The sequence below is a fragment of the Acomys russatus genome, chromosome 18 (genome assembly GCF_903995435.1).
Source record: "Acomys russatus chromosome 18, mAcoRus1.1, whole genome shotgun sequence".
NCBI lineage: Eukaryota > Metazoa > Chordata > Mammalia > Rodentia > Muridae > Acomys > Acomys russatus.
Window position 1 is genome coordinate 62277442 of NC_067154.1, and position 26102 is coordinate 62303543.

Below are 26102 nucleotides of genomic sequence, written 5' to 3' on the forward strand. Positions count from 1 at the left end.
TTTACTCTGATATTTTTAAAAATGATTTTTCTATTTGGAAAAACTCACAGTTCTATTTTAAGGGAATAGTAGCCAATGTAGCTAATGCATAGTTGGCCTATGACATTACTCATTTGTGTATACGGAACCAACCGTGAATTCTTGCAATGAAACCAAATTGGTCCTGATGTATAATCTTAACCTGCTCTTGAATTTGCTCTGCAAGAATTTTATTGAGAAAATTCGCCTCTGTGTTCACTGTAAAACGATTCTTTAGTTTACTTTGCTTTCTCTCTTTTTTTTTTTTGGTGCGCGCAAGTATGCTTCCTTGTCTAGTTTTGGTTAGTTTGGTTTAGTTTGCTGAGGGTTTGGTAGGCTTGGCAGGGAACCCATCTGTTCCTGGGCTTTGCTGGGAGAAATGTTAATTAAAAAAATTTTAAATCACCATTTTAATTTCCTGGGTTGTTATGGATCTTTTAAAGTTACTTGCATAGGTCATATATGTTTGAAATTTGTCTCTTTTAAATTTCCCAGGCTTTTGGAATATAAGTTTTAAAAAGTACTGTGTAATGATTCTCTGTGCTCTTGTTGGGGAGAGAAAGACAGGCAGGGTGGCAGCGGGGTGGGCAGGGTCTCACCATGTTAATTTCTAGCTAATGGGTCTTCTCTTTCTTTGATTCATTTGGCTATGAATTTGTTAATCTTGTTTATTTTTTCAAATACCAACTCCATTCAATTAGTTCTATGTATCTGTTCGTCTCCATTCCATTAATTTCCACCCTGACCGTAGTTATTTCTTGACTTCTACCGCTCTTGGCTTTGGATTCTTGCTTTTCCCATCCTTGAATTGTGCCATTAGGTTATTTGAGTTTTGTTTTTTTTTTTTTTTTTCCTAAAAATTTTAATGTAAACTCTCAGCCGCAAACTCAGAGATTTCTAGGACTTTCGTTAGATCCCAAAGGTTCTGCTAAGTTATGTTTTCATTTGCTTCTAGAAACTTGAATGTTTTTTTTTTTTTCCTGATTTCTTCAGCAGTTCAAGGGCTCAGTGTTCACGTGTATGTGCAGTTCGTGTAGACTTTCTCATTACTGGTCTCTAGCTTTAGCACACTGATCCTATAGGACGGAAGAGATGATTCATTTGCGTTTGCTAAGACTTGATTTGTTGCTGAGAATGTGATCTATTTTGGAGAAGATTCCGTGGGCTACTGAGAATAATACATGTTCTGTTTCTATTGGACGGAATCGTCTATCTATCTCTGTTTGGTTCATTGGGCCTGTGATGTGGTTTAAACCTGAGGTTTCTTTATTGATTTTTAATTTTAATGACCTAGAGATGAGAGTATTGGAGTCAGCCACTACTATTGCCAAAGTACAAGCTTTATGTTCAGTAGCACTTGCTTGTGAAATTGGGAGTGCACGCTTGGTGCATATATGTTCCCAGTTGTAGGTCCCTTTAGTAGTATGTAGGGACCTTCCTTATCATTTCAGACTAATTTTGGTTGGAAGTCTACCTTATCAGGTATCAGAATAGCTGTACCACCACATTTTGGTTTCTGCGCATCAGTGATAGAATTCTTTCCATTCTTTGACTCTGTGATTTGGGGGAGTCGTTAGCTGTAAAGTGTGTTTTTTGGAAACAACAGAAAGCTGGAACCAGTTATCCAGTTGGCCAGGCCGTCTTTTTAATGGTGCTGTGAGGCCTTTTCTATTTAAAGTGTTATTGGGAGTCTCAATTCCTGTGATTTTGTTGTTTGAGTGGATTCTTTGGTCGCCATGTTCTCTTCCTAGTACAGGGCTTTGCTGGTTGCCTGGTTGGGTAACGTATTTTGTATGGTTCTGCTTTGCTTAGATTCCTACTCTCAAGAGGCTTATTCTGTCCTGTTCTCTTGTGGTTGAAGCTTTTTCTTCTTTCCTTTTGGGGAGTATTTTAAGCGTCTTCTGTAGCACTGGCTTGGTGGTCTTGAACCGCTTCAGTCTATGCTTGTCTTGAAATGTCCTAACTCTCTGTTGGGCTTTAAAGATAGCATGGCTGGATAATAGCAACCTTGGCCGGCAGTATTTACTTTCAGGCCCTAATGTTTATAGCCCCATCCTTTCTGGGCACTGAGGGTTAGTGCCGAAAGAGCCAACGCTATTTTTTGTTCTTGCTTTTAAAGGTGAGCTGACACTTGCCCCTCAAAGTTTTTAAATATTGTTTCCTTGTTGTATCTTTTGCTGTCTTGTGTGTGATATGTTGTAGAAAGGTTCTTCTCTGGTGTGTCCATTGGGAGCACTAAGTGGGAATTGCATTTAAATGTCAGCAGAGTCACACTGTGTAGCTCTGGTTGGCCTGTCACTCACCATGTAGACCAGGGTGGCCTTGAACTCCCAAAGTTCGGCCTACTTTTGCCTCTCTAGTGCTGAGTTAAGAGTCATCTTCTACTGTGGCCAGCTGAATGTCTATTTTTCCTGTCATTTCATGCCTTTAGTGTTTGTCTTAGCCCATCCCTTTATCCTGTGAATGTTTAGTTTGTTCTCCTGATCATAGCTCAGAGTTCTTGGACCATGATGATATACTCATTTATTTTTGTTTTACTTATTGATGTTTGAATTTAGCAGTTTGTCAGTCTTACCTTCTACCCCTAGTATTTTCCTTCTGCTTAGTTTAGTTTATTGGTAATAGTGTTCACTGCCCTCTTAAAAAAAACATTCATTTAAATTTTCATTTCCAACGTTTCTTGTGTTTTTATTAAAAAAAAAAAAATCAGTTTCCCTGCTGTATTTTTCTTCAGTGTTGCTGACTGAAGAGGAAGGGAAGGAGGGAAGGAGGGAAGGAGGGTAGGAACAGGAAAATACAAGTGAGGAGATAACATCAGGATGTAATCTGAATATATTATAATAAATTAAAATTTAAAAACAAAACAAAAACTTGTGTCTTAGGGTTTTATTGTTGTGAAGAGACACCATGACCATGGCAACTCTTATAAAGGAAAACTTTTAACCCCTGGCTGTCGTGGAACTTGATTTGTAGACCAGGCTGGCCTTGAACTCACAGAAATCCACCTGCCTCTGCCTCCTGAGTGCTGGGACCAAAGGTGTGTGCCACCACGCCCGGCTGAACATACCACTTTCTCTAAAGTCTCAATTCTTAGTATACTTTTCAAAATGGCATGTTTCCCACTTGTGTGCCGGTGAGTTGTGCAGCTGACATGGGGTTTCTTTTCTTCTCTGCATCATATAATGTCTTATTGCTTTTTGCCTGGTATCTCATCATTTCCTTCGTGGATTTCAAGTACTCTTTCTCTGTGGTTCTACTGAGATAAAATCTCCCTTGTCTTATCCTGACTCTGGCCTCTATGGGCTCACAGAGAGGCAGTCTCTAGATAGCCTTTTTACCCAGAAGTTCAAGTTATGGTCATAAAAGGGATTCATGTAGTCCCGCAATGGCTGTCGATGTTGGAGAGGCAGAGCACAATGTGCTATGGCTGCCTCAGCGGTCCAGATCTGGTCCTGAAGGCCTGGAGCTCCCCGGAGAGTGGCTGGGCACTCAAGCTGAAACCTGGTGTCACTGGAGGGGACATCATTAGCAGGAACAGGCTCAAGCGAGCAGTGTGTTGCTGTCTTCCTGCACCTCTAGGCTGCCCACTGGAACGTGCCCTCACTCCGAGTGCAAGTCTTCTCCTTCATAGGCGGTCCTGAAGGTGCCTTCCTAAGCTGCTCCGAAGCCCTGTCAAGTTGACAGTCAAGATCAAGTATTGCAACAACCAAGTTGCAGTCTTCAAAAATGTCACAGAGGACAGCCCCCACCCCCGAACAAAAGTAAACCAACTCTTTTCCGAAGAAAGGGCAGCTTACCTATTTTACATTAAACGAACAAAAACCAGTTTGCCAAATGCAGTGTATAACACTGATTTTTCTGTAGTTCTAACACAAGACTTTCACCAGGGGATCTCCTTCCTGTTTGATCGGTTTTCTTACGGCTTTTGTTTTCCCTTCTAAGCCCATTGTTCATTATCAGGCTCCCTTCTGTCCATCCAGAGAGCCCGGCTCCCTGCAGTATCTTTTCTTTTCTTTTCTCTTTGAACTTTTATTTAGGAAACAAAGGCCTTTGTAGATTTTTCCTAACTGTTTTAAAAAGATAACTTTCCTGCCCATCAGTCTTATTTCACTTGGTGAGATTACTTGCTGATCATCACTAAATTTGGAACCGGACATTTCCCAAGGAATAGTTTGTTTTCGTCTTCTTTTTACTTTCCCTTCTCCAGTAGTTGTTATTTCCATGAAAATGTTGTTCAAGAAATGAAATCTAAAAAAAAAAAAAAAAAAAAATCAATGTAACGTTAAAAGGATTCATAAGTAACTTATCATTTAGGTATCTTATTTGCTTTTAATTTACCTGGTTGTTACTTCCCCCATCGCCAGCACCAGCACTGGTTGGCCTTCGCTGGAGAGTCTGGCTGTTTATCACATCTCATGCAGGTAAACATCATATTATCAGTTAAGAAGAAAGATGGTCCTTTCTGTTGTTAGCACTCATAACTAAGTGAGAAAGCCTCCAAACTTCCAGAGCCTTCCTTATCTCTGGCATCCAACATGAGGCGACTCCAGCTGTAGAACAAACCGAAGTCTTTGCCCTTCTCTTTTGTGACAGGCCGTCTCCAAACCCCAGCCGTCTGCCACTTGGCCTCCTACAAAGACCTTACAATCAGCCAGGGTTCCAGCTGCTGTGGCATTCACCACAGAGCAGTGAAGTAATCTCAAAGTACTGTCAGCTGACTTCCTTCTCTGTACAGAGTTCCACACCGCCTTCTGTTAGGGCCCATCCAACTTCGCTGAGTTTGCCCAGGCTCAACTCCTAGCATTTAAATTCACTTGAAATTTTAATTCATTTAGAGAAGCCATTTCAAGGAAAGATTAAAGCTGGCCACTCTGAGGGACATCATTCCCTGTTATCGCGACACAAGAGTGCACGGTACCTGAGTGCACATGGCTCGTGAGTAGACACTCTATAGACTTCTTTTTGGAAGTATTCATTTGCCCATGATTGCACAGAAGGGAAATGAGAAGAGACCCTGCTGCAGTTGGAGTGTTGGGGAGGCTCCGTGTGGCTATAGAACATATGCTCAGTCCTGGGTGTATTCAGCAAGAGGGCTGCACAGGTCCTCACCTGGAAACTGGAGCAGCACCAAGGCCTGAACCTAACCTGGCTTTTCACTGGACATGGTGACATTCGTATGATCCTAGAGCAGGGTGATGCGTAGGCTGAGGTGGCCCGGGCTGTTCAGGGAGTTCTAAACCAGCTTGGTTTCATAGTCTGATCCTGACTCAGAAAACAAACAAATGCAGAAGAGTGTCAGTGTGTGTGTGTGTGTGTGTGTGTAGCATGTATGCCTCTGTTTATTTTTAAAACATATAACATTACAAATGATCTCTTAGTATTAGAAAGGAGATTGCCTCCTTGTATAAAGCCTCAAATACTTTGTATTTGTTGAGATAAGGAAGGTGGTTCTGTTTTAAACACATGTCAACTGAAGAATATACAATTAAACAAATGCATCACAGAGAAAAGCCAACCCAGGAGTCAGGGCTTTAGTGAAGAGGTTGTTCATGGAAACTGCATATGTTGACTAGGTAACTAAGAGTTGTCAAGGACCATCATTCTTGTTGCTAATTCCTAACTTTTCCAGTAATCGTGACTTTTACCAAGTCCTTATTTTTCTTTCCCCGTCCAGTTTTAGGCATTGCATGACTTCACCTAGAGTGGCTGGACACGGTGGTGGGAGGGCAGCTAGGCTGTTCCATGGTGTTATCATCTGTGTGGGAGGCTTTTGTCTTCTCATGGGATGGTGCCACCTGGGCTGTAATGGCGGGTCTAACAGCACAGACCGAGTGCAAGACCTTTGCACTACTTCAGAGTGTAGCCCCGAGTCAGCATCACCAACTTCCATCATTTTCTTTTCAGAATGAATTCATTTTTTAAAAAATGTATGCATGTGCATTTGTGAGTGTGTGAAGAGCTCTCGAAGGCGAGGAGAGGGCTCTGCACTCCCCGGCACTGGAGTTACAGATGCTGTGAGTGTTCTGATGTGCCTGCTGGGAGCGGAATCCAGGCCCTTCACAAGGGAAGCTGCTTCTTTGTCAGCCTTTTCATATTCAGCTTTTTACGTTTTTTAACAGGGACTCTTGCCTTTCTAGGTCGCAGGTGTTCATAGGTCTAACAAGAGAGATCTTTTGGATAAAGATCACAAATGACCGCATAGTTGAGGGTTCCTAGTATATGGCTGAGAAGAATGCAGATTTCCTGGAGAACGAAGGAGAATTACCTGCCCCCCCCCCCCCGCCCTCTTGCTTTTCTGTTGCAAGGATGAATAAGCATGGATGGAACTGATAATCTGGTCTTTGATGGGGGTGCGAGGGTGATGGATCATTTGTCTATACAAAGGCTGCAAGTTGCTGTGGATAGGGTTTTTGCAGACACGCAAGTTTTGAGTTTTATATCATACTTCTTCACTTCTCCAGATTAGACACACACACACACACGAGCGCACATTTTACTGATTTCAGTATGATTTCTTCATGGACACTCATGGTGGCTGCAGCACTGGATGAGACGGATGCTGGCCTTGACGTTTGCCGCCTGTGAGAACAGACACTGTGCACGACCCTAGGCGGGGTCTGGCATGCAAACACGCAAAATCTTCTCCACTGGCTACTCGCGTCCACTGAGTGGGCTTCACTCATTTGTCCCCTCACCTATGTTCTGTCTCCACAGCTCATACCTGAAATGTTCAAAGGCTGATTGTGTTTTGTCATGTCACTGAACTGACCCTCTCTGCCACATTGTTTCTTTTTTGAATTCCAAGGATGGAATAATTTGGGTCCTTTGCTTTTCTCTTCTTGGATTATAAGGCCTCAAAGTAGGAACAACACATTTATTTTTCTTCTCACTGTGCTTGTTCTGTTTTCAAAATGCTGCCCATAAAAGCATAGCAAAAATATATTTAATAGACTTAGTTATGAAATATTGAGGAAGCAATTGCTGTCTCAAATAAACCAATGGTGGTATTTTATGTGTCAGGGTCAAAGGTCTGTGATATTTGATTGCTTTCTTCCTTTTCCATGTAACGTTCCTACAGCTTGGCTTGAATGCTGTTACAGGGTCACAGGGAGGGAAGTGCATATATACATTTACACATACATATATATATATATATATATATATATATATATATATATATATATATTTTTTTTTTTTTTTTTTTTTTTTTTTTTTTTTTTTTTTTGAGACAGGATCTGACTATGTAGCTCTGGTTTTCCTTGACTCACTATGTAGACCTGGCTGAACTTGAACCCACGTAGATCCTGTATCTGCCTCCTGAGTTCTGGGATTAAAGGCGTATGCCACTATGCCTGGCTGAGACTTATTTTTCTTGCACACATAATGCAAGGGTTGTAGAATAACCTTATCTCTTCTCATAAAACTGTCACTGACAATGGCCTTTCTTTGGGGGACAACCTGTGGACTGTATAGAGAAATGTCGTGGCTTCTCAGTTGCTAGCAGTGATATCTGGCTCGTTGGGAAAGAGCCATGCTTGATTTTTTTCTCTGTTAATATATCCTGCCAGTTTTGCTGATAAAAGCTGCAGGCATTCAATGTGACCTTTCATATGAAAATACCCAAGGAACCTGTAAATGAAAGAGAAATAAATTTAATGCATGTCGGTGGTAGTTTTCAGATCACAAATGTGTGTGCACGTGTGTGCATGCTATGTAATCTGCTACTTTAATCATTGGCTGGTTCATATTTTATTTCTAATTTTTATTTTAGAATCATCTGTCAAGTAATCCTTTAAGCTTTTGTTTTGTTACTTGGGAGGTGTATTTACTGACACAACGTTCTATTCTTTAAATGCTCATCCGTTAGCTATGTATGGCCATCACACTGGTGGTATGCCTAACTCTGAAGAAAGGAACTTTTAAATAAATGATTGTCCTGCGTTGCAGAATATGTGGTCAGCTGTCATGTTCATGCGCCCACACGATCAAAGTCTGAGCATCTGTCTCGTTCTTCCCCGCTGTTAGGCTACCCTGTGATGATCAAGGCCTCCGCAGGTGGCGGTGGGAAGGGCATGCGCATCGCTTGGGATGACGGAGAAACCAGGTGAGAGGCTGCCTGAAATGCACTTTTGATGAACATTGCAGTTACCAGACTTTTATTAAACTGACAGGTAAACAGATATCCAATGAATAGTGGAGTAATTACACTGACCGTAGAATCTTGACTTCTTGGATGGGAGAGAGTTGATACAGAAATTGATGCAGAAATCTGTCTTCTGTGTATTTTGAGGATGTTTTCCCTACCACAGAAAGGCTTTTTAAAACAAATTTTTATTTTGCGTTGGTGAAAGGTTTTGTTGTTAGTGTGTGTGTGTGTGTGTGTGTGTGTGTGTGTGTGTGTGTGTTTAAGATATTACAGTTGTTCTGTTTTCTATGTAAAAATTATACACATCTGGCCATATAATTTACATTGCCATCTAAGGAACTGAACCAGTCTTATTTAATCCTTATATGTAATTTGATAATTTTTAGTATGTAGGATACCATTTTCCTTTTGAGTTAGAAATTCCTGTATTTTTTGAATATAATACATTCTGTTATAAGTTTAGAATACTTATGTTATTTAATAAAGCTTTCATTTTTCCCACCATGCCCTTGGTTGACTCTCTTCATGCACACCCCGCCCCCCCCCCCCACCGCCCCCCAGCAGCCGGAGCATCTCCACCCAGAGAATTTGCTGTCCGAGGAAGTGGACATTGTACTTTGGGCACAGTTTGATAAGTCCTTTGCTAAGGAGCTCCTGGAGACCCACAAGCCCCAGCGGCTCCCAGATCACAGTGGGGCAGGTGGGGCTGATGGAGAACTCCCTTGTTGTAACCAGCACTGTCAGGCAGGGACTGAGCTTCTCCTAAACTTAGCCTCGGAACCTTTGGCCTTTGCCCCCAGACTTTTTCACCAGGGTATTGTCTTTCTTGGGCAACTTTCTTCTTATCATTCTTATTGAGGTAAATAATTTTTCAGAAATCTAATGTACGGTGATATGAATAGCAGTTAGAAAAAGAGGCTGCCCAACGCAGCCAAATCTAAAACAAAGGAGAGGCTGGAGAGACGGCTCCATCACTGCTGTGCTTGTCACCAACGCCTGAGGGTCTGAGTTGAGATCCCCAGCACCGATGCTTAAAAATAAAATAGAACAGAAACTCAGAAAACCAAAACGGTAGCAACAAAACAGGCACAATAGTAGTTCAGGTTGGTAATCCTACAGCTGGAGTGACTGAGGCAGAAGACTCCCTGGTGCTTTCGGGCCTGCCAGTCTAGCCAAATTAGTAAGCTCCAGTTCCACGAGAGGCCCTGTTTAGAAATAAGGGAGAGGGGCGGGGGACGGTAGGGAGGGAGGGAGAAAGAGAGAGGGAGGGAGGGAGGGAGGGAGGATAAAAAGGAATTATATACTTGGCTACAGGAGGACTTTTGTCACTTATGGAGATGGGGGGCCGAGCTGTATGTGTTACTGTATGGTTAGCGGTGCCCTCCTGTGCTCTCTACTCAGAGAGCAATTCTGCTTAGCAGACGCCAAGCCTCAGTGGTTAGGTTCTAACGTAAGCGAGGAGGTGAAACCCCTGGAGATGTGGTCTCTGTAAGACCCTACAGGAGGGCAGTGTGGACGCTTCGGCGATGGTCTATGAAACCACCTTCATGTTAGTAACTTCCTGTGGCTGTGACAAAACGCCTTGGCCAAAAATGGCTTATCAAAGAAAAAGTTTATTTTGGCTTATGGCTCCAGAGAGAGACTCATTGACGGTAAATTCAAGGGAGTGAGTATGGAGGATGGAGCAGGCACATCACTATTTCATGGCCGCCGGCCTTGAATGTAGGGTTTCCTGCAGTGTAACAAGCTAAAGCAAAGGTCGTATCTGTGGAATGCCCATCACTAAACATCACGCGTGTCTTCTTCCTCCATTGTGATGACGTGGGTGTCGCTGGGTCGCGAGAGATCAGATTCCTTGGAGCCGCTGCTGCCTAGTGTTCATTTTCAAAACCTGTGTGCATGCGTGCGAGTCCGTGTGAGTTTGTGCGGTACCACGTGCGTGCGGGAGCGTGCAGAGGCTAAAGTGCGTCAGATCCCTGGAGCTACCGATGCTTGTGTGCTGCCTATGGGAGAGCTGGGGGCCAAGCCCACGTCTTCTGAAAGAGCAGTAAGCGCTCTCAGCTTCTGTGCTGCCTCCAGCTCTTGGATCTATTATTTAACAGTGAACCACGCGTGTTATAGTGTAAGCATTTTGAGGGGTATTCCGATGTCTGTCTTTCATGTACGCGGTCCTAGTTCTTTACAAGTTTATTGTGCATTTCTTGTTTTCAGCAGTAGGGATCACACTCAGTGTACTTCCCGCAGTAGGGACACACACTAACCCTGACCGACATTCCCAGTCCAATCACTCTCTCTCTCTCTCTCTCTCTGTATATATATATATTTTTTTTAAATAAGAAAAAGTCTTGCTCAGGAGACACTAGACTCTTGGGCTCAAATGATTCTCCTGCTGTGGCTTTCTGAGCGTTGGGGCTGCAGTGTGTGCACCATGCATTTTATAGAACTTGCAATTTTGTTTTGACAAGTTCCTGTGCTGCCTCACCTACAAAGGCTTAAGCAAGGCGGCAAAGTGTATTTACACTATGGAATACTACTCAGTTATTAAAAACAAGGAAATCCTGAAATTTGTGGACAAATGGATGGGACTAGAAATGATCATAATTTAACCCAGAAGCAGAAAGACTCACATGGTATATACTCACTTATAATTGGGCACTATCCCAAAAGGCATGTCCCACAAAAGTCTTCACTTACCAGGAGGTTGGGGTAGATGTGAGGACATCCTACTGAGACTCTAGGTAAGAGAAATATAGGAGATGGGAAAATAGAAGGGTCCAGAGGGTCCTAGAAACCTACAAGAAGAACATCATGATGGGTGGATCAGGGCCCAGGGGGGTCTGCTCAAACTACTGCACTAACCAAGGACAACACAAGCAGTAAACATCGAACCCCTACTCTGATCTACCCAATGCACAGGACATTCTCCACAGTTATGTGGAGAGTGTGGGCTGCCCCATATTTGATGACCTCCCCTTCGTTGGGGAGGCCGGGTGGCACTCAGAGAAAGAATAAGCAGGCTACCAAGATGAGACTTGATAGCCTATGACCATATGGTGGGGGAGGAGGTCCCCCTCGGTCCCAGACCTAGGGGAGGGTGAAAGCGGGAGGGAGGGAGGAATGGGAGGATACAAATGACGGGATGATAATTGAGTAATCTGAATAAATTAGTAAAATTAAAATAAAAAAAGATTAAAAAAAAAATAATGCTGCTGACAACTGAGCCACTGCTGAGAGAGCTGTTATTTCAGAACCTGATCTTTGTCTCATTGTCTTTCCCTTTGTATGATACTTCTGTAGCCATTTCCCTGGGAGTCCCGCACTGTTTTAAAGACAGGGTCTCGCTGGGTAGCCCTGGCTGGCCTAGAACATGCTATGGAGACCAGGCTGCCCCTGCCCCTGCCTCTGCCTCTAGAATGCTGGAATTAAAGACTTATGCCACCATTCTAGGCAACTTAATTTAAAAAAAGAATTACACTTAGGATCTCAGATTTCCCATCAGACATTTCTGCAAGTGACTTTGGCCGAGGAACATATTCTTTTGTGGGCTGTAGTATTACTGCGCAGTGTCTTAGCACTGGCTTTTCATGCCTTTGATCTATGAATTTGAATTTAGAATTTACCGTTCAGATGTCACTGTATCTGTTGATGTGGCATCCTGATGTTATTGTGTAACAAATTGAGGTAAGAATCATGAAAATTGTTAAATGTGGAGCTCAGATGTTTCACAACAGACCTTGTTTTCCATGTACAAACTTAAGTGGACTATATGGCCAAATGAAACCTTGCCTACATCTTCACTAACGATATCATACATTAGATAGCTTCTATTTTATTCTAGATGTCAGAAGTTCAAAACCACGTATCAGGTGCCTTGCTTGAATTCAGGTATAAATGAACATAGCAAGCAGTGTGTGTTTGGTTTGGCTTTGCTGCTGAGTGTAGAACCTAGAAGTCTGCAGGTGCCAAGCGTTTTGCTCTGCCCCGGGCCACAGCCCGGAGGATGCTCTTTTGTTTGTTTGTTTGCGACAGGGTCTCTCTGTGTTAGCCTTGGCTGACCTGGACTCACTTTGTGGCCTCGAGCTCACAGCGATCCACCTGCCCCAGAGGATGTTCTTAACACAACTTCCCCTTAGCCCCAAAATATACCTGTGGTGTTTTCAAACTTTCTGCTTTATTTTGATGACTTTGATGTTTCACTTTTGATGTTCTTGGCTTAAAAAAATAAAATGAAAGATTTTAGTTATTGGGGTAGAGGCAAACTGTAAGGCGCTATGTTATTCTCTTTATGAATTATAATATCTATCCCAGTTAATAAAACTTTGGCTTATGGTACTGAACACAGTGGTTTGCGTGCTTCTAGGTTCTTTGAAGTTTGCAGTCTAGCCAAGTCTGAACATCATCCCCTAAGTCAGAGATACAATGGAAGACTAGGAAAACCTAAGACCCTTTTTTTTCCTGAGGGAACAGAGATAGAGTTCCCCCGTCAAGTTTTGAAATATGTCTTCCAGTTCCCTTTACTACTGTACGTGCCAGGTGTGAAGGGCACCATGCAGGAGGAGCTGCAGTGGGTAGCTGGGCTTCCTGGAGGCCGCCCACTGCTTTACTCAAGTATGGTGGGTGGACCTCGGAGAAAGAGGCACAGCGCCAGGGCCTTCATCTCCTGGATGGCTTCTTGCTGTCACTGTGTTTGTCATTGCTGCATTCCTCATGTGTCTGCCCTGGTGTGTCTGGGCATGGGGAGACTCTCACTGCCTACAGCCTGGTGTGATTGCTCCCTGGGTGGCAGCCCACTCGTTTGGCCAGTTTCCCTGCAGATCAATATGAAGATGAACTCTCATAAATTAATATTGTTTAGATGAATTCATGATTTTACAGAATTCTTGACCTGATTTAAATAGTTTTAGAAAGTTAAGTTAGGATGTTTGTGTCAGTGGCTCTGATGTAGAAAATCTTGAGCAATTTCAAGGTCAGAGAGGCACATCTTAATAGTCAAGCTGGGGACTTTTTCAGGTTATGGAGCAACAAGAACAACACCCCAATTAGCGCTGGCTGATGTGACTTTCTCACGGAAGCTGGCTGGGATGCTGGTTAATTTCGTGGACCCACTTTTTCCCCTTGGCTTCCTGATTTAATAAAAATTGTTAATGAGTAGATGTGTACCTTGAAGATTTAAAGTAGAAATGACTGATTTTTTTTTACTATAAAAGTTTAGATTTGTGATTCTTTTAAGATTTTTGTAAGATTATTTTTTAAGATAATTGATTTTTTTTCTTTGTAGACGCAAATTGCAAGGCTGCAGGAAAGAGAAACTGGCTGAAAAAGTTACCTTGCTTGCTTACACTTTGTTAATAACAAGTTGCTTAGTTACAAATGTATGTGGGTTCTTGGGAATAATTTGTTTTTTACATTGGTTTCTCACTCCTAATACCTACCTAATACATTTGATCATGTGAGGGTATTGGGGAACATGTTTTTCTTATGTATGCTCATTGTAATCCTTCACTTAAAGGAAAATGGAATCTTACCACACTGTGATTTTTCTACCACTTTAAGATTTTTTTCTGGGATATATAAGCTGTGGGGAAAAAATTAAATTGTTGGAGTTTTGCTCCATTCACCAGATGTGTATATGTATATATGAGAAATGGTTGGAGCTTGCTCATTGAAGCTTTGCTCCATCCACCCATGTGTATACGTCTGTCTGTCTGTCTGTGTATGTGTGAAGTTGTTGAAATCTGTTGGAACTTGTTCATTGGAGTTTGTCTTGCTTCATCCATCTAGTATGTTTGCGCGTGTGTGTGTGTGTGTGTGTGTGTGTGTGTGTGTGTGTGTGGTGCATGGTCTCTTTTCTCCTCTTTCCCTTCTTTCCAGTTGCTGGTTCTATCATTAACAGCCGCATCAGTTAAAGGCAGTTCCAGCCTAGACAATCAAGCTTCCGACCCTCAGAGAGAGTCTGCTGGGAGATCAGGCACCAGCTACAAGCAGCAGTGGCCCCCAGTTGTCCCGCCTCTGCTTACCCCGTGGTGTCGAACCTGGTCTTCAACACAGATAACTATGCTTAACATTGCCAGATGCACTGTTTGTACACAAAAAGGATTAGAAGAGACCCATTTTAATGTTTTTTGCTCAATACAAATATGTAATACGAAGGCAGAGTTGGTTAAAAGAAAAGGTAATTACATTTTATATTCCAAATATATCAGTGAATGGACAAAAATTTTTCAGTTACTTTTAGGTAAGTTTGAGGTATTTTTTTTCCTTTGAAATTATTTACATTTCAACTTTTATTTACTTGTTTTCTGTGTGTGCGTAAGGGTGTGCACATGTGTGTGTGTGCATAAGATGTGCATATGTCATGGTGCATGTGTGAGGTCAGCTTGTGGGAATCTGCCCTGTGGATGTGAGGGGCCAAGCTCAGGTCAGTGACCTTGATGGCAGGAGCCCTAACTGGATGAGCCATCTCACTGAATCCTAAGTTTCAGTTTAATTAAGGTAATTAATTTATTTTACTTTTATTTTTTGAGATTAGTGTGTAACTATGTTGTTCTGCCCAGAACTCACTATGTAGGCCAAGCTTACCATGAACTCACAGAGATCCGTCTGCCCCTGCCTCTCGTGTGCTGGGATTAAAGGTGTGCACCACCACACCCAGCTGAGCTTGAGTTAAGTTTGGGAGTTAGTAAACTGGCCAAGTGACACCACTTTATATCTATCTAGTAAAAATGGTATAATAATGGTTTAGCTTAGTCTGGGAATAAAATAGAGAGCAATACTTACATCTATACTTTTCCCCCTCAGAACTTGTCCTGTAAGTATTTTAAGCCATATTAAAGAAGGTGCAACACTAATAATGTGGTGTGTGGGGATCAGCTGCCTCCCAGGCCTGTGTCTGAAGTGCATGCTGGTCCTAGGAAGCATCTTCCTGCACAGTTGCCGTCCCTGTAGTTCCCACCACTGTGGAATTACCAGCCCCTTTCCACCTCTGTTAGTCTCTTGTAACATCTAAGCCAAATAAATATATGTGTGCTTTTCAATACTAGTTCGCTAGCGTATTAGCAAGACTTCATGTGTTTTTACTTTATGCGTATGGATATTTTGCCTGGTTCATGTCTGTGCACCACATTCAGGCAGTGCCTGTGGGCGCCAGAAGAGGGTGTCAGGTGCCTTGGAACTGGAGTTGTAAGCTGCCCTGTGGGTGGTGAGCATTAAGCCCGGGCCCTCGGGAAAAGCAACAACAGGTCTGTGTCTCTAGCGTCGCTAGTGTGCTCAACAGCTGGTTTGTGAAACAAAGAGCGTTCTCTTGTTTCCACGGAAAATCTGTGACCAGGGCATTAGATAACTGGCCCAAGGTGATGGACCTGTAAGTGGAAGTTGCTGCTCAGGTCAGTTCGCTCTCTGTACGTCCGGTGGGTCTGTTCCCGGTTTGTTCTGCATTAAGCTGAAGCCAATACTGTTTTCTCTGTGGAAGACTACCTTTCATTTGCTGGTCTAATTGGTCCTTTTGCTCTACAGGGATGGGTTCAGATTTTCATCCCAGGAAGCTGCTTCTAGCTTTGGTGACGATAGACTGCTCATAGAAAAATTTATCGATAACCCTCGTCATATAGAAATCCAGGTTGGTACTGTTCAAGTCAAGACTATGGCTGTGTTAAGATGCTGGAATGGTTTGGGTTAGGCTGGAAATGAAATAGAAACCCAACCCCAAAACACAGCAGTCTAAGGTGGGTGACCTCTTCCCAGACTGGGTCCTTGGAGGCATTTAAAATATATATATATATATATACATATATAATACACACATATATACACACTACTTATTAATATAATATTTATATATTATATATTGTATTTACGCTATGATAATAATAATACTAACATATAAGAAAAGGACCCTTCCCTTTCGTCTCGTCTCTTTTCTGTTTTCCCTGTGTCTATCACTGTCTTTGAGCGTCAGAGTCCGTAACCCAGATGTCCTGGGTTGGCACTACCTTTTAACTATGTTATTTCGGGTTCTTACTTCTCTATGTCCTTTATCCACCCCCATCCCTCCTAATACCTTCCAGCACCCAATACTAGGTGGGGGAGAAAGAAGGTTAGTGGGGAGAGGGTGTGGAGTTCCCGTTAGCTCCTTCCTGCTGGTTAGGGTCGTTGGGCTCCTTGGGGCAAGTCCAACCTTCATCTCAGGACATCTCCGATTTCTCACCCTGCATCAACAGCAGCCAGCAGCAGCAGGGAGCAGCAACATTCTTACTTCTTGGAGACCCCCTCCACCACCACCTGCTCCACCCCTCCTGCTGCCCAGCCTCCAGAGTCCTCACAATTAAACTGTCTGCGGCTGGCAAACAGCCCCTCTCAGAGGCCGCAGGAGGCAGATAGTTTGCTGCTGTGGACGATCAAAATCATCCCAGTATCCCACACCTGGGATTAAAACAAAACCATATTCACATAGCATAACTGAGTCTTTAAAGATACCAAAAACATTCCACTACAGTCCTGCTCACACTTAACAGGGCTTTTCTATGTGGCCCAGGCTAGCTTTACATAGACAGTCCCGTTGCCTCCAGAGCACTGGGGTCTGTTGTTTTAGGTATGATGTGTTGGTCTAGGATGGTGCTTGGATGGATGTTTTGTTTGGTACCAGGATGAGAGTAGGTGCTTTCCCATTTGGCTGTCTAATTTTCTCTAATAAGTGATACCATATACTGTGACAACCATTTGTTGTAATTAAGTGATATTAGCTCATTGTCTTAATTACATTTGTTTTATAAGATATCTGGGGGCTGAGAGATGGCTCAGTTGGGGAAATACTTGGTATGCAAGCCTGAATTCAGTTCCCCAGACTCCACATAAAAGAGCAAGCATGGTGGTGTGTGTCTGTAACCCCAGTGCTGGGGAGGCAGAAGGAGCCCTCGGGCCCAGTGGCCAGCCAGACAGAGTGGCTGAGCTGTAGGCTCAGCCAGAGCCTTTATCTTAAAATATCTCAAAATAAATAGAAGAAGACAACTCGTGTTAACCTTCCACCTCTCAGATACCAGAGGTGGGAACTCTTCACACATGCTTGTGTGCTTACCTGCAAACACATGTACATGTACACATGCACACATGTAACACACACACACACACACACACACACACACTCTCTCTCTCTCACACACACACGGGGCGGGTGGGGGGTAGGGCGTGGGGAGAAATCTCAGAATATGGTACTGTTAATGTTCTAAGTTAATTTTTCCTTCAGGTAGCTCAGGCTTAGGCTTTTTGAATTTCTTAAATCTCAATGTAAATTCTAGATTTTACCCATTAGTCTGATTCCTCCAGAACACACATACTTACACCCCAACTTTTGGGATTTGGACTGTCGGGATTTAGGTTGTATTGGTTCTAGATTGACATTTCTAGTCAGTCTATGAACCTAAAATACCTCATAGTTTATGTAAGTCTTCCTTAGTCCCCTGCAGAAGTGTTCTGTGGTTTTAAGTCTAAAGGTTTTATGCATCCTTCGTCTTTTCCCCTGGACATCTGATCATTTTGATGTTGTGACATGCGAGCCTCTTCAAAGGTTTGATCAACCATTTATTCATTGTTGCTCATGTAACACATGAGGTGAATTTTGCGCATTGGTCTTAAACCAGGTGTCACTGCTGAGCCCTTTTACAATTGTGTGTGTTTAGATCTTGTGCTGACTGAGACACCATCTCGGAGTGCAGAGGTGGGACACACTGCTCCCACTGCGAGGGGCCCACCTACATGCCTGCTCCCGACATGCCCTCAGGGGCAGAGCTGAGGCCTCAGTTCTCCACTGTTCCAGCAGCCAAGCCTTTGTCTTTCATTAATATTCAGAAAATGTTACTTAGGCAGTTACACATCTACATTAGTCTTTTAGTTTAATTACCTTTGACCGACCGTCTGGGTTATGTTTTTAAACATAAGTAGATCTGTCCCCTACTAGCTTAAATGGGTAACCCAGATGTTTCCCCCATGTCTTTAAAAACTATTCACTTTCCAGTTTTCATGAGCTTATTATATTATAATTTTCTGTCTGGTAGGGTTTAAGCAGCACCTGTCCACCCTCCCCTCATAAAGGCCCAGTGACATGCCAGAGTGCCCCTGGGAACCAGTGGGTTTAGTAGGCTCCCTTACAGAGCGTGTGAGAGGCTAGGGCAGGAGTGGGGGTAACCCTGAGGCAACCACGTTGGAAGGTCTGCATGGATGACACATGGGGCCCCCTTTTTTTTGCCTTTCCCACCTTGTATACGCTGAGCCCTCTCAGGACCAAGAGCCATGTGTAATTAGGGCAGAATTATATACAAATGGCTGGAGTGTCAGGTGACCCTGTCCAGCCTCTCCATCTACGAAAGGCCATCAACAGCAAACAAGCACAGCCGTGGTGATGCTTTGCCAGCAGGACTTTGGCTCAGAGGACAATGTGTGTAACAAGCGTAGTTCATAAAAGTCAACTCCATTTTACTCTTTCTCCTGGTCCCTCAAGTTCTGTGTTTAGATGATGTTACCCATCATTTCTTAAACGTCTACTACCCCAGTCTGCGAAGCACATCTGTGCGTTTGAGTCCCCTGCTAATTTTTACATGCGCTGCTCCATTCTGCGTCCCATCCCTTTCTGAGGTGTACACCAGCAGTGTCCAGCTAGAGGACCACTGGCATGCCCCTAGCTGGGTTCAGGAACCCTAAAGAACATGCCTGGTCATGAAAGCCTCTTGAGGAGCTAGTGGCACGGCCACTTCCTGTTCAGCTTTTGTAGCTAAAGAGCGATCTCAAAGTTTCCACAGCTCACAGGGGTGAGGACCGTCTCTCCCGCATAAGTAGGGTTAGTCACATTTCTGAGTATGTCATCACTATTTTTTTAATGTTTGATAAATTCCCCAAGCTTTCCGTTTTGACTTTATAGTTATGGGTGTTTTGCCAGCATGTATGCCTTTGCACCACTTGCGTGTCAAATCTCCCTATACTTTTTAGAGCACATACGGAAGTGCTTTTTGAGATTCATTGTTATTTTGGCCTTATTTCTTAGAGATTAAATGCACTTTTACTTCCTTGCCAAGTAGAGTTTAAAAAAAGAGGTTGAGAGTTATTTTGAGGAGTTAAAATATTTTTAGATGTGCCTCATACAGCTAGCTACCTTGCAGTCTTAGAAGTAATATGCCAATCTTTTAGCATCTGAGGATTCTAAAATTTTCATTTATTAGTTAAAATCATTTTTGAGTTTAGAAAGGCTTTATTCCTAAAACATTCCAGTCATATATTCGCTATTTATTTTATATCTAACTATGCCTGCTGTATGATTTTCTCACCAGTCATATAAAACATTAGTACAACCTTTCAGTCAGCTCTCTGTAACACACGGAGAGCCTGAGGATCAGAACACCTTGCCATGAGGCTGGCCAGCTGCTCGGTGCTGGAACTCGTGACTCTTAGAGCTTCTGGAACAAGTTTGTGAGCTTGAGAAGTGTGAGACTGAGGTATGTGGGCCTGAGATGTGTGAGCCTGAGACGTGTGAGCCTGAGATGGCTGAGTCTGAGGTGGGTCAGCCTGAGGTGGGTGAGCATGAGATGGATGAGCCTGAGATGGGTGAGGCTGAGGTGGGTGAGCCTGAGATGGATAAGCCTGAGATGGGTGAGGCTGAGATGGGTGAGCCTGAGGTGGGTGAGCCTGAGGTAGGTGAGCCTGAGATGGGTGAGCCAGAGATGGGTGAGGCTGAGATACGTGCTCAGGGATGTTCCAGCAGCTTGACTGGTCCAGCTTCAGCAGATGGCCATGTTCCCTCCAGTTTACTTCTGCTAATCATAAACAGAGAGCACCACGCTGTGCTATGGACCAGCTCCTGGCCATCTTTTTCTAGTTTCCTCTAACAAAATTAGCCACAGTAATGTTATCCATATACAAATAACCATATACTGGATAAAATCCATAAACTTCTCCTTCTTGACAAACATTTGAAAAGAACAACAGATCAGTTTGTGTAATGATTTGGTGTTACTGCTCCACTGGTGACCGAAAGGTGTGACCCCAGCGGCACTGACATTTCCCCACTTTCACGGTGGCTTATGACCTTTCAGACATTACTAAATGATACCCATATAACCATCACGTGACCATCTATGTGCTGGGAGTGCGTTATGGGAGTCTTTCCCCCCAGTATTTTGTTACTATTTTATTGTATTCTAGAACTGTAAATATACTTTCCTTCTGTTAATATCAGCCTGATGTGTGTCGTGGGAGCCTGGGGTCTGGATACCAAAAACCAAGAGAAGTTCTGTGGAAGGCAGGGACTGGTCTCCCTCACTGGGAGTTTCTCATGTGTTCCCACTCTCAGGTTTTAGGTGACAAACATGGCAACGCTCTGTGGCTCAATGAAAGGGAGTGCTCCATCCAGAGGCGAAACCAGAAGGTGGTGGAGGAGGCGCCGAGGTGAGTGTCTCCCAGGCAGCTCCTGGGATTAAATCCAGATTAAATTTAGATTAAATCTAGATTTAAATTTTCACTTAATGTTTTTTTTTCTATATTAATGATTAAGAATCTGTTACTTGATTTCTCTCAGTACTCCAGTGCATAAAAGTGAGAAAACACTTGAAGAAGAAGTAGGTTTTAATTAGGAGATTGCTAGATAGACAGCTATGGCTTGTTTAGGCCGTGGGGTTGTGCAGAGCTTGCCTACGCTCTTTGGATGCCCAGAGTTGATGCGCTTCTTCTGTGGGTTTCACGAGGCTGCTCTCTGAGCTTCTCTCTCAGTTGATGCTGCGTTGGTATTTACCTTGGATTTCTCTTTGTTCTTAAAAAAAAAAAAAATCTCTAGTTAATATTGAATACAGTGGCAGTACTGTATTCAGTAGGGATTTGAGGTCAGCCTGGTCTACATAGGGAGTTCTAGGCCAGCCAGAGCTACACAGTGAGACTGTTGTCTCAAAGGAAAAAAAAGAAGAAGAAAAATTTCCAGTTGGCAACAGGCATCTTAGTGTCTCAGAGCCTGAGCCAGGAAGATCCCCATGAATTGAAGACTAGCCTGTGCTACATGGTGAGTATTAGGCTTGCCAAAGGGTATATCGCAAGACCTTGTCCCAAAAATCAACATCAGGCAACTCCCCCAAGCTAAAAAACAAACCCCAAACCCAGTTGAGTGTATATAGTTGTTTTGAATGCCAAACACTAAAACATATATCCAATAGTACTTTAATCTGCAAAGTCAACATGTGTTAATACAATATGTGTGTAGTCTCTAAAAAGAATATATATGACTATGGGTAACTTTTTAATCACGGGGTAAAATTAATTCTTATGTTAGATACCTCAGTTTAAAATGTGGGACAGTCTGGTGGTCTGAAAACATGGCGCCTTAATCCTTTGACTCTGCTGTCTGCCGTTCAGTGCTGCAGGCTTGTCGGCATCACTGTGTCCTGTGACTGCTTTACCAATGGAGCACATTACAACTGGGGCGCTAGTCAACAGGTTTATGGTACAGGAGAGGATACGACCAGAAAGACAAAGTTGAGTCTATTTGCCTGCTTGGAGCCTCCACACTTGCAGACTTTCCTTACGTTGGCTGCACTAGCTTTATTAGGTGGTTTTTTTCTTTCAGATTTTATTAGCACACTGCAGAACTATATTTATAATAAAAAAAATCTAAATACCTGAAGCTGCCGAGTAATCCCAATGTCACCTAAAGAAGGAATAGAAAGTGCATTTCCCATTTACTGGTCAGGTAGGCTCTGTCCCTGTGGCAATCCAAATGACTGTTCTGGCTTTACTCTAACTATCAATTTATATGGAGCTGAAATATAATACTCGTGTTAAAAGGCACCACAGGGCCGCTTGCAGCTCAGCCACAACTTAAGGAATGAGACAGGATGGAAAGTGGCCAAGGTTTTGGCCTAAAACTAGGGATGGGACAGCAGATTAAAAGCATCTTTAAAAACAAAACAAAACAAAAAAACCACCCTCCCAAACAACAACAATAACAAATACCACCACCACCACCAAACCCAAAAACCAGCCAAGTCCAGAGTCTGAACCTTATTTGGATAAAAGTCATCTTTATACTTACATTTACGAGAAGTCAGAGAAGGTTGGAATTCTGACTGACTGCTAATTAAAACTGACAGGCTCTTAAGGAGTTCTTCTTGTGCTTAAAGGGGAAAAAAAAAGTTACAAGCAGAAACAGATGAGAGTTTCTTCTGAGGAAAAGTCCCTGGCTTCAAATTTACTTAAACAGCCATAAGTTCCCTAGACCAGAAAAAAAAAAAAAAAAAAGCACAGTGAGCCTGGTGCCGAGTGGTGTGCAGCATAGGTGACGCAGGAGCAACTCTTCCCAGGAGCCATGCTGTACGAAGAAGAGCACGTAGTTTTAGTGTTCCATCCCAATGTGGTGGCTCTTATGGGAGGATGGCATCAACCTACAAATAGTAGTTAATGTTTGTCTTCCAGAGCGTTTCATATATAGAACCAGAATCTGAAAATATGAATTATTTGGTACATGCGCATGCATGCACACAGATGCACACACCCCTTCCATATAAACAAGCTTTGCTGGAAACACTCTGGTCTGACCTGCCTGTGGCCGTAGAGGCTTGCTAAAGCAGCTCTGCTCTACAGAGGCATGTGAGCCCTGAGTTACCACGTGCTGAGCCGTCTCTCTGTGGGGACTACCAGGTTTGGGCTCCTTTGAGCCTCAGGCCGTACTGTTTTCACATAGCATGTAACGATGATTTATGCACCCCATCAGTGTAGAGCCTTGCTCTCTCTATGTTCCAGTTGAAGAGCCTTATTTAGCTGTCATGCAAGCCTGCAGTGCGTTACCGGCTAGGCTTTCCTCACATGTAGGCTCTCTCCACAAGACTTCTCACAGTCGTTACGCTCTTAGGGGCCCAGATAACACTTAAGCATAAAGTCAAGAGTCTGTCACGCAGTGAGTCTCCCTTTTTCTCTCTCTCCTTGGAGATGGCAGTGGTTAAGTACAAGCCCTAGCATAGGAGGTCAGAGCATCCTCCTCCTCGGCTTTTGGCAGTTTTCTTCTCGTTTTGTTCATGTGTGCTACAAATATGCATTTTTAAGGGCACTTTAGTTCTTGCAAGTAGGCAGGTTTACCCATACAGAATCTATGAAGACTGAGGATTGTGCATGTCAGTCTCCATTAGGTTATTTCTCCTTTAGCTGGAAGCAACTCTCAGCTCAGTTTTACTAGGTGAGACTTAGTTGTGTGTTTTAGAAACGAAGTGAATATCCCATGAAAGCTTGCGGCCGGCTTTGTGAAGCACTTGACACTGTGTGCATTATGAAACATGACCAGTTCCTAAGTTGGCACAGATGGATGTGTGTAAGCCCATGAAGGTCACTGGGGCTTCACTGCTGAGCGCTCTGTCTGTCTGTAGCATCTTTCTGGATCCCGAGACGCGCCGAGCAATGGGAGAGCAGGCCGTGGCTTTGGCTAAAGCTGTGCGGTATTCCTCGGCTGGAACTGTGGAATTTCTTGTGGACTCCCAGAAGAATTTTTACTTCTTGGAAATGAATACAAGACTCCAGGTAACAACATCTGTTTTTATTCCTCTCCATGCCTCTGTGCCCCTCCTCACTCATTTATCTTGTTTTGTTTTATAATAGAATTAAAAAATTAGCACCATAAACTTAAGCATTTGCTTTTTACATTTTTGCTGAGATACCTGCTAGGGAGAATTAAGCACCCAACTAATTTATTTATTTAACAAATATAAAAGAAATAGATAAAATCAAACATTTAAAATGAAATGTTTATTTGATTTTTTATGTGGACTGGTGTTTTGCCTGCATGTATGTATGTGCACCACACGTGTGCAGTGCCCTTAGAGGCTGGAAGAGGGAGTGAGATCCGCTGGGACTCGAGTTACAGACAGTTGTGAGCTGCCATGAGGGGTGCTGAAACTCAAACCTGAGTCTTCTTGGAGAGCTCGTAATTGCTGAGCCCTGTGCCCAGCCCCACAGCCTGCCAACGGGAAGGCCAGTGTTTAGCCTACTGTGCTGTTATTATACTTAATGCCTAGTACTTCGTGTGGGAAGTCTCCTTTGGTTTTCTCAGCCCTTTTAGAGTGAACTGTTCGTCAGGATTTAGTGCTGGTTAGGAGAAGCCCTGATACTTTAAACAGAGAGAGATAAGTGCTTACCAAGTCATCCAAACGGGTAGAGTGAGGGGACCTAATGTGAACTTTTGGGAGTGACTCCTAAAACTGCAGTGACACCCAAGTTCCCAGGGAGTTAGGAAAAATCCAGTGGCCGTCCTGACTTGTGACATCCTGAGCTTCAGCTAAGATCTCGGTCACCAGTGCTGTAACAGGTGGCTTTGTTTTCTTCCTTCTTCCCTTCACCCTCCTTTACTGAAATTGTGATGTGTATGTATATACACACATGCACACGCGCACACACACACACACACACACGTAAATATACACATACATATATAGTTAAATGTAGGGAGTACACACATATATACATATATAGGGAGTTACATATATATAGATTTTACATGTGTGTGTGTGTGTGTGTGTGTGTGTGTGTGTGTGTGTGTAAAAAGTAGACAGAACTATACAAATTGTGAAGCATCAGCTGGCGCTTGTGCTGCAGAGCCTCCTCTGTCTGTCTGTCATCCCATCCCCTCCACCTCTGGAGTGCCTCCTGTTCTGGTGGAATCTTTCACACAGTCTCATTTTGCCACCCTAGTCTACCAGTTGTTATTTTATCTTTAACTTTTGTTGATAGGGTCATATAGTATTTATTATTCTGTGTTTGTGCAGTTCAAACAGGAAATTTCATGATTCCTCATGTGATGCTGCTCTGAAGAAAATGACAGTTTATATTTTGCCTTCTGTAGACATGTAATTTGCTTCCTGTTTTACTCATTTAGTGAAATTGTAACCTGGACCAGAGTCCGAGATCGGCAGGGTGCTCCACCTTGGAGCTGAGCGGAGAACTGGTGGAGGGCGGTTGTCAGCTAACCTGTTGTTCTTTGCTTTGTGACAGAATAGCTCTAGTCTCTGCCTCAGCCGTCATCTGGCTTTCTCCTTCAGTATCTCCCTGTGAGAGTTCCTTCTGGGTCGGGGTTTTGTGTGTGGCAGAGTAGCTCCCTCACTGCGGTCTATTGAGAGTCAGCCCTCCTCCACACGAGGGTTAGTGAAACAACAACAACAAAATAAACATAGTTCCTTCTTTCTCAAAGGATGGCAGCCATCAGATTTGGGGGTCATTCTAGTGTAGCCTGACCTCCACTTGATTACATCTGTTAAGACTTTCCAGATAAGGTCCTATTCACAGGCTCTGGATGGACATGAATTCGGTGCACCATTTTAAAACGTATTCGCTCTGCAAAAGCAGGAAATATATTGTGGTTCCATGACATCAGGGTGGACTGTGGAGTGCCACCTTTAACAATGGAGTCTGGGCCTGGAGAGATGGCTCGGAGGTTGAGAGCACTGTCTGGTCTTTCCATGCTGAGTTCAATTCCCAGCAACCACATGGTGGCTCACAGCCATCCATGGTGAGATCTGGGCCCTCTTCTGGCCTGCGGATGTATGCAAGCAGAACACTGTATACATAATAATAAATGAATATATCTTTAAAAAAACAAAAACAAAACCAGAAACCAATAGAGTAAATTACACTGTGCCTGAAAACAGAACCCCTGTTGCTTCTGTTAGGCTTTTGGTGGGGATGCTCGTGTGTGTGTGTGTGTGTGTGTGTGTGTGTGTGTGTGTGTGTGTGTGTGTGTGTGTGTGTAGGCAGTTGAGTTTCTCTGGGCAGAAGTTGAGTGGGGCATGAATGCTGTTGTTTCTCTAATGGCCCTTCATATATCAGCAGGGCGCCTACACACTTTTCTCTGTTTCTATTCCACTCTTAGTGCACCCTCTGCTGCAGCGTGCTCGCCTCATGTTCATGCCTAACTTCCCTCATGGAACTGGACCTT

The 26102-nt window shown here is 43.4% G+C and overlaps 1 protein-coding gene across 3 annotated transcripts in view; it reads left to right on the top strand.

Annotated features, from left to right (window-relative positions):
• Positions 1 to 26102, top strand: part of Pcca (propionyl-CoA carboxylase subunit alpha) — an 842751-nt gene that overhangs the window by 642178 nt on the left and 174471 nt on the right. For 2 of the 3 annotated variants that reach the window (XM_051160990.1, XM_051160991.1), the window contains 4 exons: positions 8044 to 8122; positions 15677 to 15779; positions 20496 to 20590; positions 23545 to 23695. In XM_051160990.1, coding sequence (XP_051016947.1) covers positions 8044 to 8122; positions 15677 to 15779; positions 20496 to 20590; positions 23545 to 23695 — 428 coding nt within the window. Of the gene's footprint in view, positions 1 to 8043; positions 8123 to 15673; positions 15780 to 20495; positions 20591 to 23544; positions 23696 to 26102 lie in introns of all 3 variants that reach the window. The other variant, XM_051160992.1, reaches the window with a different exon arrangement.